Raw genomic sequence first — 15,592 nt, 5'->3', positions numbered from 1 at the left:
GTGCATAAACTATGACCAACATCAGTGGCAGCTTTCTGGCGATTTGAAGGTTGTTGCTCTCTTGCTTGGTCTGCAGGCTGGATACACAAAGTACTGCTGTTTTCTCTGCGAATGGGATAGTCATGCAAGAGATTCCCACTACATCAAGAAAGATTGGCCACTCCGACAGTCATTGGAGCCTGGGAGGAAAAGTGTTCAGCATCCACCACTTGTTGAATCAAGGAAGATTTTGTTACCACCCTTACACATCAAGCTGGGTCTGATGAAGAACTTTGTCAAGGCCATTGACAAAACACAAGCAGCTTTCAAGTATCTCTGTGGAAAATTTCCAAGGTTAAGTGAAGCTAAGATAAAGGAAGGTGTCTTTGTTGGTCCTCAGATTCGTGAACTTCTTCGAGATGATGCATTTGACCATGCACTGCGTGGCAAGGAAAAGACGGCATGGAAAGCCTTCCAGTTAGTGGCAATAAATTTTCTTGGAAACAACAAGGCAGACAACTACAGGTTGTTGGTGGAAAACCTCCTCAAGGCATACAAAAGCCTTGGTTGCAACATGTCACTAAAGATACATTTTTTGCACACTCATCTAGATTTTTTTCCACTGAACTGCGGAGCAGTGAGCGACGAGCATGGCGAGCGATTTCACCAGGACATTGCAACAATGAAGAAATGCTATCAGGGCAAATGGAGCCCATCAATGCTTGCAGACTATTGCTGGACAGTGACAAGAGATGCTCCATTTAATGAATACAAGAGACAAGCCAAGAAGCGCCGAGTAGACACTGAATAGGACTAAACTATGTAAATAATAGTTTTTTGCCTTTTGTTTCATAATCAATTTTATTTATATAAGCCTTTTGCTGATTTTTAAAATGTTACATAAACAGGACAGGTGAAATATTATCATGTAAAGCAACCATTAACACGTGAAAAGACCTAGGTTTACAATGTATGATTAAAACTCTACTATCTACACAATATATATAGACATAAAATGTAAAAACTTAAATATCTTAGAAACAGTAGCCAATCAGTTGTTTTAATTGTCATATTTGAATTCAGCACATCAAAATACATAATAAATAGCACATTTTATCTCTGAAGCAGACGACTTCTCAAAAATTGTAGACCAGTGTAATTAAAGGCAGAGTTTAGCTCCTAGGGTCTGATTTTTAGAAGAGATTTCCCATTCTGAGTGCATAAAATACTGCTGGTGCACTTTTTTCAGGCCAAATACGTATGTGTGCAATTGAAAGATGTGGACAAATTGGGGAGAGTCCAGAGAAGAGCAACAAAAATGATTAAAGGTCTAGAAAACATGACCTATGAGGGAAGATTGAAAAATTGGGTTTGTTTAGTCTGGAAAAGAGAAGACTGAGAGGGGACGTGATAATAGTCTTCAAGTACCTAAAAGGTTATTACAAGTAGGAGGGAGAAAAATTGTTGTTCCTAACCTCTGAGGACAGGGCAAGAAGCAATGGGCTTAACTTGCAGCAAGGGAGGTTCAGGCTGGACATTAGGAAAAGCTTCCTAACTGTCAGGGTGGTTAAGCACTGGAATAGATTGCCTAGGGAGATTGTGGAATCTCCATTATTGGGGATTTTTAAGAGCAGGTTAGACAAACACCTGCCAGGAATGGTCTAAATAATACTTAGTCCTGCCGTGAGTATAGGGGACCGGACTAGATGACTTTTCAAGGTCCCTTCCAGTCCTATGATTCAATTATACTATTTAAATGGCTATCTGATTCAAATCAAGTATTATATGTGTAAATAACAATAATTGCATCTGTAAGTATTCACCCTCATATTTATTTGTACGTACAAAATTATAAATGCAAAAGCATATGCTACTCATAAAACTCAGATCGAAAGTGTCTTTTCTTCCCTTTCTTGGATTGCATGTTTTCTGGGATCTTCTCCGTCTTCAGGGGTACGTGGATGCAAAATCATTCTCCAAGGCTCCCCATGTTTTTTCTTTAAGCAATTAGTCTAGCTTAGTCGGTCTGGTGTATTTGTTAGACACAAAAGCAAGTATTGCTAGTTAATGAACCAGAGGACCAGGAGGGGATTAAAGAATAGTTCTGAAAAAGATTATATTGTCACTGTATGTTTCTCTAATTAGAAATATATGGTTGATAATTCTCTGAAAGGTTGGCATATTCTAAAGAAACATAGAAATTGCTACATCAGAACAAATGATTGGTAGCTGGTCCAGTATCCTGTCTCTCACAGTTGCCAATACCACAAGTAAAAAATGAAGACATAGCCCCTCGATTCACTTTTTCTATGCTGTGGAACATAAGGGACATCTCTTTCTTGATCCCATTTAAGGATGAGTTTATGCCCTGAAGCATAATTTTATCAGATATGGCATTATATAGCTGCCCATTTGCTTTTTGTGTGCTGCATGACTCCAAAATAAAGTAAGCCTAAGAAAAAGATGCTTGATCTTTTTATGAGCTGCTGCTTGGTTTTGTTGTGACATTTGTGTGCTGATGACCTTTTCTTGGCCTGTTGTTTTGATCTGCTTGACTTTTTAAGTGACCTCATAGTTAGCAACAGGTAGTATTATAGAAATAAAATAAAGAAATTGGGGGCTCCTCATTTTTACTTGATGAATACCAGTTGCTGCATTAGCTTTATTATAATTAAAGATTATATATTATAGCCATATAGGGCTTGTTTTAATCCCCTCCCCATATCCTTGAAGCTATATCTTGCCTTTGATTTGGACACAGAATTCTCATTATCTTCACTGTGAGTTCTGTGCTTGGAACAATGTCAAGATTTGGGTCCTTGAAGTGGATAACATGCTTGCTAACTCCTTGATGGTTGTTCCAACAGACAGGAAGGAGATACAATCTGTTCCTGAAGCGACGTCTCAGGGTAAAACAGTGATGAATGATACTGCTAGTGGCTTGGATGGCTGTGGTCATAACTTGCTTCACTGTGTCATGTCTTTTGTTAATTGGGAGCAAAGTTCATACTCAGATAACTACGTTGCAAGTTTTTAGAGAACTTTTTATGTACTTCGGGGTGTAAACTAGGGCAGAATTTGATCTGTAGCTAACAATGACATACGGTACCTCCTTTGTACATGATTCCTTTTTCAGCTCTAATAAAATGTAGAATTGAAACCTACAAACCAAAACCGTAAAAACCAAACTCAGCCCTTATGTAAGCACATGCAACTCTTACTGAAGTCTATGACACCTAAGCCCATTTAGGCCAGGGTTGAATTTAGCCCTAAGTGTCAGCTTGTGTAGATTGCTTTATTTTGGCAAGGCAGATTTTCTGGAGTGGGATAATCAGAAAGATCCTGTTTAGAAAAGTTGTTGTTTCTAGACAAAATGTTGTATGGGATTATCCAAGCCTAACAGTATTGGCAAGAGCAGACATGCTGAGGTAGTGATCTTTATTAACTTGAAAGTATAAATTCAGTAGCTCACTTACACTGAGAGAGATTTATGCCATTCTAGCATCCTGCAAATGAAAATATGAAATTAACTGTTAGGTTTTTTTTAAAGTACAGTTTCCCTGCTTTCCTGGTCCATTGGTCTAGGAGATTTTTTTTTAAAGGAAGCAAGTAATAAATTATGTAACCTGTTAAATGTAACCCATATGTTCTTTGTGTTCCAATTATATATGTGATCATCTAAGTATTGTTGCTTAGCAATGTTTCTGGAAAGCTGTTGCTTTAATGAGCCTTGTTTTGAAATGGAAAGTGCATGGACTTTCTTTACTTTCAGATTTCACAGTGGTAGCCATGTTTGTCTGTATCAGCAAAAAGAATGAGGAGTATTTGTGGCACCTTATAGACCCACAAATTTATTTTGGCATAAGCTTTCGTGTGCTAAAACCCACTTCAGTTAGCCCACGAAAGCTTATGCCCAAATAAATTTGTTAGTCTATAAGATGCCACAAGTACTCCTCATTCTTATTACTTTCAGAGTTGCTTTAGTGCCACCTGCTTTCAGGTTTTTAAACTGTGCCCTTGTTTGTCTTTGTTTAAAGGGGCATGCTAATATTTTACAGTGGGCATCATACTCTCTGACACTGAAGCACTTACCATGATCATTTTTGCAGAAAAGTGTTAAACTGAAAAGAGGCATTTCAGAAGATTGTGAGTGACCTTTAACTATAGTAGTATTGCCAAGAATTGCTATACTAATGTGTGTCATTGTATATTGTAGTGTATATAACATTTGTGACACATAAGGTATGTGGATGGGCCATGCATGTGTGCAGCCAGTTTTGAGATCACTTCATAACTCCCATATAACAGGTGGAGCTGTTATTGAAATTTCACCTAAGTTCAGATCTCTTCAGGTCTGAAAAGACTGAAGAACTGAACCAAACTGAGGAAACAATCCTCTCCTCTGCCTGGTTTCGGAGCAATAACCAGATTTGGTTTTTAATTGTGTTTCTTATGTTCTCCACAGATTAACAAGAGACACCAAAGCAAAGATTCTGTTTTCTTCAGGGATGGTGTCCGACGAATTGACTTTGTACTTTCTTATCTGGATGATCCAAATAAAGAAGAGGAAAAGAAGGCGGTAAGTTTCTTTTATGATATCTTCTGAATGATGACCTATCATAGACCTGAACCTCCTTACTAAGCCCTTGGAATCCATTTACATGAATTGGACTATGTAAAATCTCATAGCTTGGAAAGAAAGTTCATGCAATGTACTGAAGTTTCTGGTGTGGAATTTTGTTGTGAACTAGGACTGATCCTGCAAAGTGCTGATCACGCTCAGATCCTGCTTATTCTCAGCACCTTGCATGACTGGGTCCCTAAGCCTAACTAATGATGATAATATTTTCTTCATTTAATGATATTGCCCTATACACCTCTATCCCAATATAACGCGACCCTATATAACTTGAATTCAGATATAACGCGGTAAAGCAGCGCTCCGGTGGATCAAAGCAAGTTCAATATAACACGGTTTCACCTATAATGTGGTAAGATTTTTTGGCTCCCGAGGACAGCGTTCTATCGGGGTAGAGGTCTAATTAGTATACTGATGGTGAAAAATTTCTAAGTAGTCGTAATGAAGCCTTTCCTTTTTCGAGAAGCATGAACTGTAATCAGACTGATGTACGGGAGCAACTGAAATACTTTTATACAGAAGAACTGCAGCCTGATTCTCCTCCCATTGATGACAGTAGAATTTTGACTTCTGTTAGAGCAGGACTGGACCTGCAGATGCTGCACTGAACTACTTTGATTGTCCTTTTAATACCGATAATGGAACAGCAATCAGTGTCAGAACATCAAAAGCTGAGTTAAAACTAAGCAATTACTTTGCAAACTCAATTTACGGCAACTCTAGGTTCCTGGAAATTGAATTATAGGATACTCGCATAAATCTCAGGTTTCTTTGAAATTGCTGTCTTCAGCTGCCTTCGGAGCTCCAGATACTCTTCCTCATTATAAGGCTCCTCTTTAAACACTTTGTCTGAAATAATAATGTTTAGTTTCTTGTACTTTGTGCTAAATCTCATCTGTCTGCCCAGAGCTTATTACAGGAGATGCCTCTCTTCTCATGTTTTATCCTGGCAGTTGTGATCTACTGATGCTCGACCTTACTGTGGAAGGCCCTTGAATTTGGAACTAACTCTTGCTCATTGGTTTATTGACCTTTGGAGCATGTTGCAAAACCAATCTATTTTGCAGGCTTATGTAGTTTGAAAGCGGTGAATAGGGCTCTGGCGAAGGGGTATAGTTTGGTTGATTGAGAAAGATAGTGAATGTGGCCATTATTTCAACAGTGTGTGCTTTTAAATGGTATTGTACGTGAGCTCAAGAGACATGGATTAGTACATTCAGTAAATCTTAAAACAATTTAATAAATAATTACGTAAATAAATGTAGGCATCTTTTCCCTTGAGAAGCCAGACTGAACTGCTGCATTTTAATAAATGTTTGCTGCTAGTCCTAGCAACTTTTGGTCTGGATTTCCTCATTTGGAAGCATAGTGTAAAAATAATCTTATCTTATAAGATTTTATTGAGATGAAGATGACTGTGTCCTTGGAATTTGGAACCTAAAGGAGCAAGAGGTTCTGTTAAAACTTTTAATTTAGGAGTGGAAATAATCCACCCTGAAACAATGAGGTAATTTTTTTCCCCTCTGCTTGTAACAACACTGAAAATGCTTGGCTCCCGAGGGTGATAGTGCACAGAGACTAAAGCTGATTTAGTCTTTTGGTAGTCACTGGAAGGGGAAGGAATCTTGATTCAGATTTTCCACTATTTAAAGTACAGAGTCAAAGGGAAAAATGCTTCAAAGGGAAAAAATCCAATTTCAGAAAAATTAGTGGCTTAGCCAAGTGCTTTTATGTAAGCAGGTGTGAGATATTAGGGACACCATTGATTCCTGGCACTAGCATTTTTATAAATACCTTAGTAAATGCATTGGTAGTGTGCTAGCTTCTTAAAAACATTGATGTTTACCCTTTACAAGTAGAATAATGTTTTAATGTACTGGTTAATAGGAATCATCATTTTATGATGAATGACATGCCTGGGGAAAGACGAAATAAGGCAGGCACCATGAGAAAAAGTTACACTTGATGATACAGTATCCAGGTTTGATACTGTTGTCCCTACTACTGTGAGTAAGAGCTGCATGACTGGATCCTGCCTTTCCACAGCTGATCTGCACAATATTTATTTAACCGTTAAAGTGTCTAAAATGTAATTTTAGGGTTTCACCTACAGGCATTCCTGCATTAAATTAATTTGGTCTATTTACCTGTGTGGTTCATTGATGACTCGTATATCCCCCTACATCCTCCTGAGGTTTCTGTGATGGATGAGGTCTGTGTGAGGCTGTTAGTGGAAGAGCTTTTATTCCTAATTACTTACTTTATACTCCCAGCACAACAATCTCAGCGCCTTCCCCTTCTAGGCTCTCTGCCTGGCATTTTGCCTCATTGCCAAAGTACTTGTAATTTATTTCCTTTTATTTTTATTATTAAAGCATTCTCATTCCTTTAAAAGCAAGTTTAAAGTGTCCCTGAAGATGGAATCTTCCATACAAGAGGCCATTAAGTACAAGCGTGCTGGGTTTTGCTGCAAAGTTCCAGTTGGAACTCAGCACTCAAGTTCCCAGCAAGGCAAAATTGCAAAGGTGGCGACAGTGGGCCACATTTCCGGAAAGAATCAATAAGTGACTTTTCTAATTATTTTTTTGTCTACTTCGATATTTTGGGCCTGACTCAGGCTGTTTACATTGTAAGCTCCGGTATTTCCAACCACAGGCATTTAAAAAAGAAGTCATGAGATTGGCCTAAAAATGCTAATATTTTTAAATATAGTAAAGTTGGGGTTATTTTGGCTTTTTTAATATTTCTTCACTTTCTTGAGCCATTAGAGATTGCATTTGGAATAAGAAATAGGACTTAACTATATTTTTAAGCCTACTGTATATTTATGGTGCCAAAAATGTTATGTAAGTAACAATCATATTTTTTCTAAGGGCATGTCTATATTTACCTCCAGAGTGATCGATCCAGTGGGGGTCGATTTATCACATCTAGTGAAGATGCGATAAATCGACCGCCGAGCGCTCTCCTGTCGACTCCGGCACTCCATAGGAGCGAGAAGCGTACACAGAGTCGACGGGGGAGCGTCAGGAGCGACCGATCACAGTGAAGACACTGTGGTAAGTAGCTCTAAGTACATCTACTTCAGCTACGCTATTTTCATAGCTGAAGTTGTATAACTTAGACCAACTTAGCTCGTCCCCCCTCCCCGCCCTAGTGTAGACCAGGCCTAAGAAAGGAACTGCAAGGCTGGGCTCTTTAATACATTATTAGCTAAATTTATACTTTCCTATTAAGGAACGAATGCCTTGTTTAAGAGTTTGTGCTCCCTGCACTCTTATGCAAATATTAATCCTCCTTTTAAACAAAAAAAGTCCTGTGTTCTAGTTGTAGGAGGCAGAATAGCTGGAAAGATCAGTCCCTGACTTACAAAACCCTAGAATTTTATTCTTGTAATCTCAATAAACTAAAAAAAGCAACATCAAGAAAAAAATCAAAAGAGAATGCCCTTTCTTCTGACATAAGCACATCTGTTCTGCACTTCCCTGATCTTACAACCTAGCCTCCTTAGCAGCCCCAACCCAGCCAACGTGTCTGGAGAGAGTAGAGTTTTTATTACAGCAACAATCCTATAAGACCTTGCTTGTTAAAAAGCACTCTATTGCTTGTTTAAAAGCACTCTATTCCATTCTCATATTGATCCTTTGGCTTCTGCATATACAGCAGTATGATTCCCCAGACAGGATTATCAAGAGGCTTCCTCTTCTACCATATAGCAAAAGGAATAAAAAGATGGAAGAGGACGCTAGTCAATAAAGAAAAGAAAGAAACAGATATACATACATGATGAATGGTTCGGCACTTCTGCTACAAACACAAACCCCTATATATTGGGCAGCACTAGTCAACCTCAGGAAACAAGAAGGAGGAGAGAGAGGCATAATTACCAAGATTAGAAGTGGAAAAAGATGAAATAAAAACCCAAGGCAGTAGTTAATTCAAAAGCACAATTGAAAGACTGCACACAATGCTTTCTCTCTAAGAATATGTCTACACTGCAGCTGGGACCCTGCTTCCCAATGTAGATAGACAGATGTGCTAGCTCAGCTCAAGCAAACATGCTAAAAATAGCAGTGTAGCTGGGGGGTAGCATGGACAGCAGCTAGACCAGGGGTGGGCAAACTACAGCCCGGGGGCCACATCCAGCCCTTCAGATATTTTAAGCCGGCCCTCAAGTTCTCGCCGGGCAGCTGGTCCGGGGCTTGCCTTGCTCCGTGCGTTCCATGGCTCTGTGTGGCTCCCAGAAGCAGCGACATGTCCCCCTCTGGCTCTTGTGTGTCGGGGAGCCAGGGGGCTCTGCACGCTGCCCCTGAACCAAGCGCTGCCCCTGCAGCTCCCATTGGCCAGGAACTGTGGCCAATTGGTAGCTGCAAGGGCTATGCTTGTGGACGAGGCAGCATGCAGAGCTGCCTGGCCACACCTCCACGTAGGAGCCGGAGCAGGGACATACCGCTGCTTCTGGGAGCTGCTTGAGGTAAGCGCTGCCCGGAGCCTGTACCCTTAACTCCCTCCCACGCCCCAACCCCCTGCCCTAGCCCTGATCTCCCTCTTGCCCTCTGAGCCCCTTGGTCCCAGTCCCACTCCCACCCCAGAGCTCACACCCCCAGCTGGAGCCTTCCCCCCCCCCCCCCCCCACACCAACCCTCTGCCCCAGTCCAGAGCCCCCTCCCACACCCTGAACTCCTCGTTTCTGGCTCCTCCCACACCCTGAACTCCTCATTTCTGGCCCAACCCAAGAGCCCACCCCCCCCAATTTCATGAGCATTCATGGCCCGCCATACAATTTCCATACCCAGATGTGGCCCTCGGGCCAAAAAGTTTGTCCACCCCTGCTCTAGCCTGACACTGGGAAGGCTACCCTAACATGCTGCTTCGTAAATGTACAGCTCAATCAGTAGAGGAATGGAAGAATCTTAAGTAGTTTGTCCAATCAAATGCAGTGAAATACAAATGCATTCAGTAGTGAAAATCATTGATCAGCGGCATCTCTTATCTGTGTCCTGACTGAGGATATCACTTTGAAGAGTAATAACAAATACTAACTAATGTTCAAATGTCTGTGTGAGGTAGGTGTTACAGCTACCGCCCCTTTGATTAGATGGGGAAACTCAGGCACAAACAGTTTAGGGGTACGTCTACATTGCAGCAGCAAATCTCAGAGCGTGGATCAGCTTGCAGGACTCACGCTCTGAGGCTAAAAATAGCGGTGTAGATGTTCTCACTTGGGGTGAAGCCTGGGCTCTGAGACCTCCCCCCTTTACCAGGTCTTAGCTATTCCTTTTGGTAATTAGAATTTTTACTTCACACTATTTTAGGTCTCCCCTCACAAAAAAATTATGAATTAAAGCACAGATATGCACTATAGGTGCTTAAATTCACTCTAAGCCAAAACTTTCACTGTAAAAGTTGCCTCAGCACCTAAGTTTTGTCTCTTGGCACATGTACTGCTGCCTCACACCAATGTCCTGCCTAATCCCCAGAGCAATCCACAAACCAGGGAAAGCTAGGAAGAGAAGCATCTTTCTCATCTATGGAGCCTGATCCAGTGGGCGTGCTCAGAGGCCATCTGTTGGATCAAATCTCATTTAGAATCTGGCTGGAGGAGGAGGTGGGAGTGCTATTACCTACCTTTAAATTTTAGTCCAATGGTTAGAGAACTCACCTGGTATGTGTGAGACCAAGGCTATGGGATATTTTGGTATGGGGCTTCTTCAGTCTCTCCTACGGAAGCTGTTCCACTGTGGATAATTAATTAAAGAGTCAATGGAGCAGGGGAACTGGCCCCAGGGTCTCCCAGCTCCTGGATAAGTCCTCTATCCATCAGGCTATAGAGTCATTCTCTCTCTTGCTCTCTCTGGCCCAATGACTACTGATGTATTTAAATGCTCTAAGCACTGGGCTAAAAACCATTAGGTGGGCATCTCTTCCTCCTCCTCCAACCATTGTGTATGGAGTGAAGCAGGGTCCTAACTCATTCTCACAAGAAACAACTTAGGTACCTTAGCCACCTGACTCCAGGAGAGGGTTCCTGGCTGTGAATCACAAGCAGAGATAGGGACCTCCCTGCAGCCTTGATTTGGGCGCCTGTCTCCGTGAAAGGGATGGGGCTTAGATATACCCCTCTCCTTCACATCTTCCATTGGCTAGCTTAGGTGGCTCCCTGCCTAGCATGCTGGCTTTTGTGGATCACATTCTTAGACACCTATCTCTCCTGATACATTGTATAGAGAACCCAGGGAGTATAGGACGCCACCTAACTCAGGCTTTGTGGCTTGCATTGTTGTTCCTGTGATTTTTGAGGCGCCTAAATCCCTTTGTGGATCCAGGCCCATATACAGAGCAGGAGTTGATACTTTGTTTAAGCCCAGCCCCTGAGTGAACCTGCTGCAATAAAAGGCTACCACCATAGGCCTGCCACTCCCAGCAAACTGTCTTCTCAACCTCAAACTCCATTGAATTGCAGCTGACGGCATTGAGAGTTAGAAATACGTGCACTGAAGCTATGACTTTCCCATTCCATGTCCCCATACTATTTACTCCCACTTCCCCCCCATCAGCACAACTGAATGGGACAATCACATCTTAAATTTGGAGCAGATCAAACCTGTTTTCCTTCACCAGTTCTCCCAGCAGGGAGAATAGGACTAAAGCCAAAGAAAAAGAGTGGTGCGTTCACAGTTAAACGGCCTGATTTTCATCCTAGTCTTAATGGGACCACCCTGCTTTTTACTCACAAAATTAGGATTGCAGGCACAGTTTTGTAACTGTTGTGTTTTGTTCCCAAAGTAGACATAATTCAGGTGTCTCCTTTTTTTGTGCCAAAAATCAGTTCAGGTTTTGAAATTTTGGCCTTTTCCATTGCACCAATTTCAGCATGAAGATAGGGTGAAATTCACCCCTGTATTTAGGGCCAGCACAAGGCCTATGTGCACAACTAATGTCCCTCTTAAGCCCTATAATGGCTAGGTGCTATGCTGCTCTCTGCTCAGAATTTTATCCACAGAGAACAAATCACCATCTGTGGTTTCATATGAATTAAGTACACACTCAGGCACTGGATTTTGTTTGAAAGGTTACAGAAATCCAGTGCAGTTTGTTGTTGTACAGTAATCGCTTGGGAGAGATGTGCAGTTCTCTTACTGCAGTACAGTGACTTGGCAAAATTGTACAGGCTAAGAATAGAAACATTCTTAGGAAAGGAATAAATTTAGTGACAGCCGGTTTCTAATGCTCATGCTTGCTTCAGGGAAACAGTTTGTTTTGCATAAATAAGAGTGGGATTAACTTCTTCATGGCATTTCAACATTACTATTCAGTCAATGGCACTTTAGATGATTAAAGCTATGTGCATCTTCTGTCTTAGCTTCATGCAAAACAAATCCAGATACTACAGATTTAGTGTTTTGCTGATCTCTAGCTCACACTAGGGAATCTGCCAAGTGAAGTCTTGAGAAAAATATGCTGTTAAGAAAATGGTCATACTTTTGAGGCCATGCCCTTAAAATGTAATCAGTTTGTTCAGTTCAGAGTTAATAGGGCGGTGTCTTGAGATAATCCTCAAAGTTACCCTTTGAAACAGATTTGTAAATATTACATCCATAAAAAGCTTTCTTATTAATAGAGCTTTCCTTATCACTCATGCAAAATGAAAGGGATGGACCTGAATAGAAAAGTTTGGATATGTATCCGATTCAACCCCTCCCAAAATCTGGATGTGTTTGTATCAGGTTTTGATTCAGGCCTAGTTTTTTTTCCCATTTGATCTCCCCTGCCTGTTGATTCCCATTATCTCTACAATTGATTCTCTAATGACTGTTGTGGAATGCTATGGTCTATGTAAACAGTGCTTTTTAATCTCTGGATTCAGTCCAACTCTGAGAAGTGTTAGCCTCAGCTGTCTTGGAAGTTAGACATTTATTTCTAATACTGCTTTGTCTAGGTGACTTTTCAGCAGGCAGCCATCTGATTTGCTGTTTTAATTTTTCAAACCAAGCTGTCTGATGATGCAGGGAGATGCTGAGTATCCTTAGCATTCACTGAAGGCAAAGCTAGATGAAGCCCTAAGATTGAAATTTTTAGTAAATTTTAATCAAATATTCACTCAGGCTGGATATATTTAAGAAACCTATTTGTGATTTATATTCATCACAGTCTTACTGTATTCATTACAGGTTCCCAGTGGTCTAGCACATGTGAAAAGAGAGATTTAAAAAATAATTGATATCTCAGTAAGGGGTAATCCATAAAGTTACTGATTGCATTACCTCTTTCACTTTGAAATCCCACTTAATAAGCTCATTTCCATTAATATATTTATTTTAAGTGCAAAACATAAACCCACTATCTTGTACATAGCTATATATAATTTTTATTCACAGGGGAATGGAAAAAATTACACGCAAAACCCCTCAAATCAGAATAATTTCCACACTAAACCTTTTTTTCCTATGTATTGTAAAAAAATTTTCTATGTATTGGCTGTTCATAAGCCACATGACTGAATCCTAGCCATAAAGCTTTCTGTTAACAGAAGTCTACATTATGTTGTATGTTCAGCAATTTACTTTATATTTCTGTTCAATACTTCTGACAGATAGTGTTTATTTTTCTGACTGATCTCACTATTTTATTTTTATACACACATTTACTGATTTTATTGATCAAAAAGAGCTGAGTTTGTTTTTTAAAAAGTTCTGACTAGACCTATTTATTTGGGACTAGAGAGGTGGTTTTCAACCTTTTTTCATTTGTGGACCCCTAAAAAATGTCGAATAGAGGGGATGACCCCTTTGGAAATCTTAGACATAGTCTGTGGACCCGCAGGGGTCCATGTACCACAGGTTGAAAACCACTGAACTAGAGCATGCTCTTTACCACCCCATGCAGAGCACCCCAAACTTAGTGCCTCTGGGAGCTCTCATATGGAGAATATTTTATGACACCATTTTCTGGGGTGCAGAATCTCCCTGTCTCCAAGGGCTAGGCTGGTGCCTGTAGGGGCTGAACCATAGTTTCACCCACTGCTTGCCCAGTTTTTGCTAAATTTCTCTAGGAAGAGCCACTGATATGAAACTCCTGCATACCCCTAAACATTGTGAGCTATGTTCTGGGTAGCCTTAATATCGGTTTTGGAAGGAGTGGGGCAAGGGGAGATCATTACTCTGTCCTATTCCACAGTGCATGGCGTGGTACAGCTAAGCACAATCTGGCCTTCTCTGCATTATCACTTGGAGATTACTATTAAATGTAATATTTTATTGCTTTTTAAAGTAGAAAAAGTAAATACATTTCCAAAATGTAGGTCTTGGACTTGCATTCCTTTCACACTCAAAATTCAAATTGCTTCAGTGGGAGTTTCAGGAGCACAATATATAGAGGACTGACCTTTTATCTTTATGGGTCTGATCCTGCCAAGTGCTGAGCACATTCAGCAAAGTACTGAAAAACCCTATTGGGAACTGGAGATGCTCAGCACTTCATAACACCAAGCCCCTAAATTCCTAACTGAGGGCCAAATTCTACATTCACTTATGCCCTGTGCAACTTCAATGAAGTTAGTGGGGTTGCATGAGGCCTAGATTAACACAGAATTTGGTCACATATTTCATTTTTTTTTTTTTTTAATATAAGAATGTTCGTAATTATTCATAGGTCTCAAAATTACACACATGGATTTCAGTCGGAACAGAAGTGGATGCTCTACCACACACCAGACTTTTCCAGCATGACAATCTGTTGCTCGAGAGTAGCTTTTTAAAATTTATCTTAAGGGATAATGTGCTGTAAAGTTTAAAAATTAATTTTACTCTATTACCCTTTTTTATTTACTGATTATTGTTACTAGCAAACAGCATAGTTATCAAGAGATGGATTTATCTTTATAATATATGTTTATCTTTCTTAGATAACTGATATTACTTATGTATGATATTAAACCTACATTAGTCCCCCTGTTCCCATTGGACTTTGGGTCTAATTTTGATAATCTTATCAAATATGTTTTCATATCTAAGTCTACTTTAGGCAGTAAATTCATACTGGATCACTTTAGTGTGTATAGGGAATACACAATGGTGTGGTTTGAAATGAAAGTTGTGTTAGCGTAGATGTGGGATGGGTACACCTTGATCATGAGAAGCAAAGCTGGCAGTGAGTTTTGTTGGTCATTCCATGAGTGCTGATTTTAGTTTATCCCACCGTCACAGTATCATGTATCATGCATATGCATTATATGCAGTATATGCACGATACATGATAGGGTGAGATAAAGGTAATGCAATCAGTAAACATCTCTTAGAAACATTTAAGAGAGTTTTTAAGTTATTTTTTTAACCTCTGCCATAGGGGTGGTGTAAAGTTAGTGTAATTGTATAAATTAGTTTTACTATTCCTCTGTGGTTCTGGAATGACCCAAAGGGTCTATAGTAGAGGCAATAGTATGGGCCCCCATTTATAGTTCTGCAGGATTATGAGATAATGAATTTTTAAATTGTGACATTTTTATGTCTAAAAAATATTGCCCATCCTAAGCCTGGGACAGGGGACATTTGGGGGAAATTCCATTCTTGGCAAGAGAAGAAAAATTTTCCCTGGCAAGTTGACATTTAAAAAAAAATAAAAACATTTATGATGGTTTATTTGAAACTTTGGAGGAGTACAAAATGCCAGAATAAGTTTCAGAGAAGATGAATTAGTGGACAGAGGACTACTGAGGTGATCAACGGAGCATAATAATTTCACTTATCTTATGGTTCTACAGTTTATTTCATGGGGTATATAAAATATATTCATTTGTCACTTAGGACTGGACACTCCAGTCCTCTGTATACCTGCACCTCCTGAGCAGCACAAAGGATGAAGCGACTGTCCTTAACTTTTCCACTGATGATTCTGCCAATATGTTTGAGTCCCCAGTGGGAATAGAACCAGCAGAGTTGGCTCCTAATTCTCCTCTTCCCCACAGGTTCTAATACA

At 40.2% G+C, this 15,592-nt stretch overlaps 1 protein-coding gene across 5 annotated transcripts in view; it reads left to right on the top strand.

Moving 5' to 3' along the window:
* The window catches only part of ANO5 (anoctamin 5), a 101,092-nt gene that overhangs the window by 45,638 nt on the left and 39,862 nt on the right, over positions 1-15,592 (top strand). For 3 of the 5 annotated variants that reach the window (XM_054026365.1, XM_054026367.1, XM_054026366.1), the window contains one exon: positions 4,445-4,558. In XM_054026365.1, the coding sequence (XP_053882340.1) occupies positions 4,445-4,558 (114 nt within the window). Of the gene's footprint in view, positions 1-2,846; positions 2,889-4,444; positions 4,559-15,592 lie in introns of all 5 variants that reach the window. The other 2 variants (XM_054026368.1, XM_054026364.1) reach the window with 1 other exon arrangement.

Source organism: Malaclemys terrapin, chromosome 4 (genome assembly GCF_027887155.1).
Source record: "Malaclemys terrapin pileata isolate rMalTer1 chromosome 4, rMalTer1.hap1, whole genome shotgun sequence".
Taxonomy (NCBI): Eukaryota; Metazoa; Chordata; order Testudines; family Emydidae; genus Malaclemys; species Malaclemys terrapin.
The sequence above is the reverse complement of the archived record's forward strand: the minus strand, read 5'-3'. Positions and strand labels throughout refer to the sequence as shown.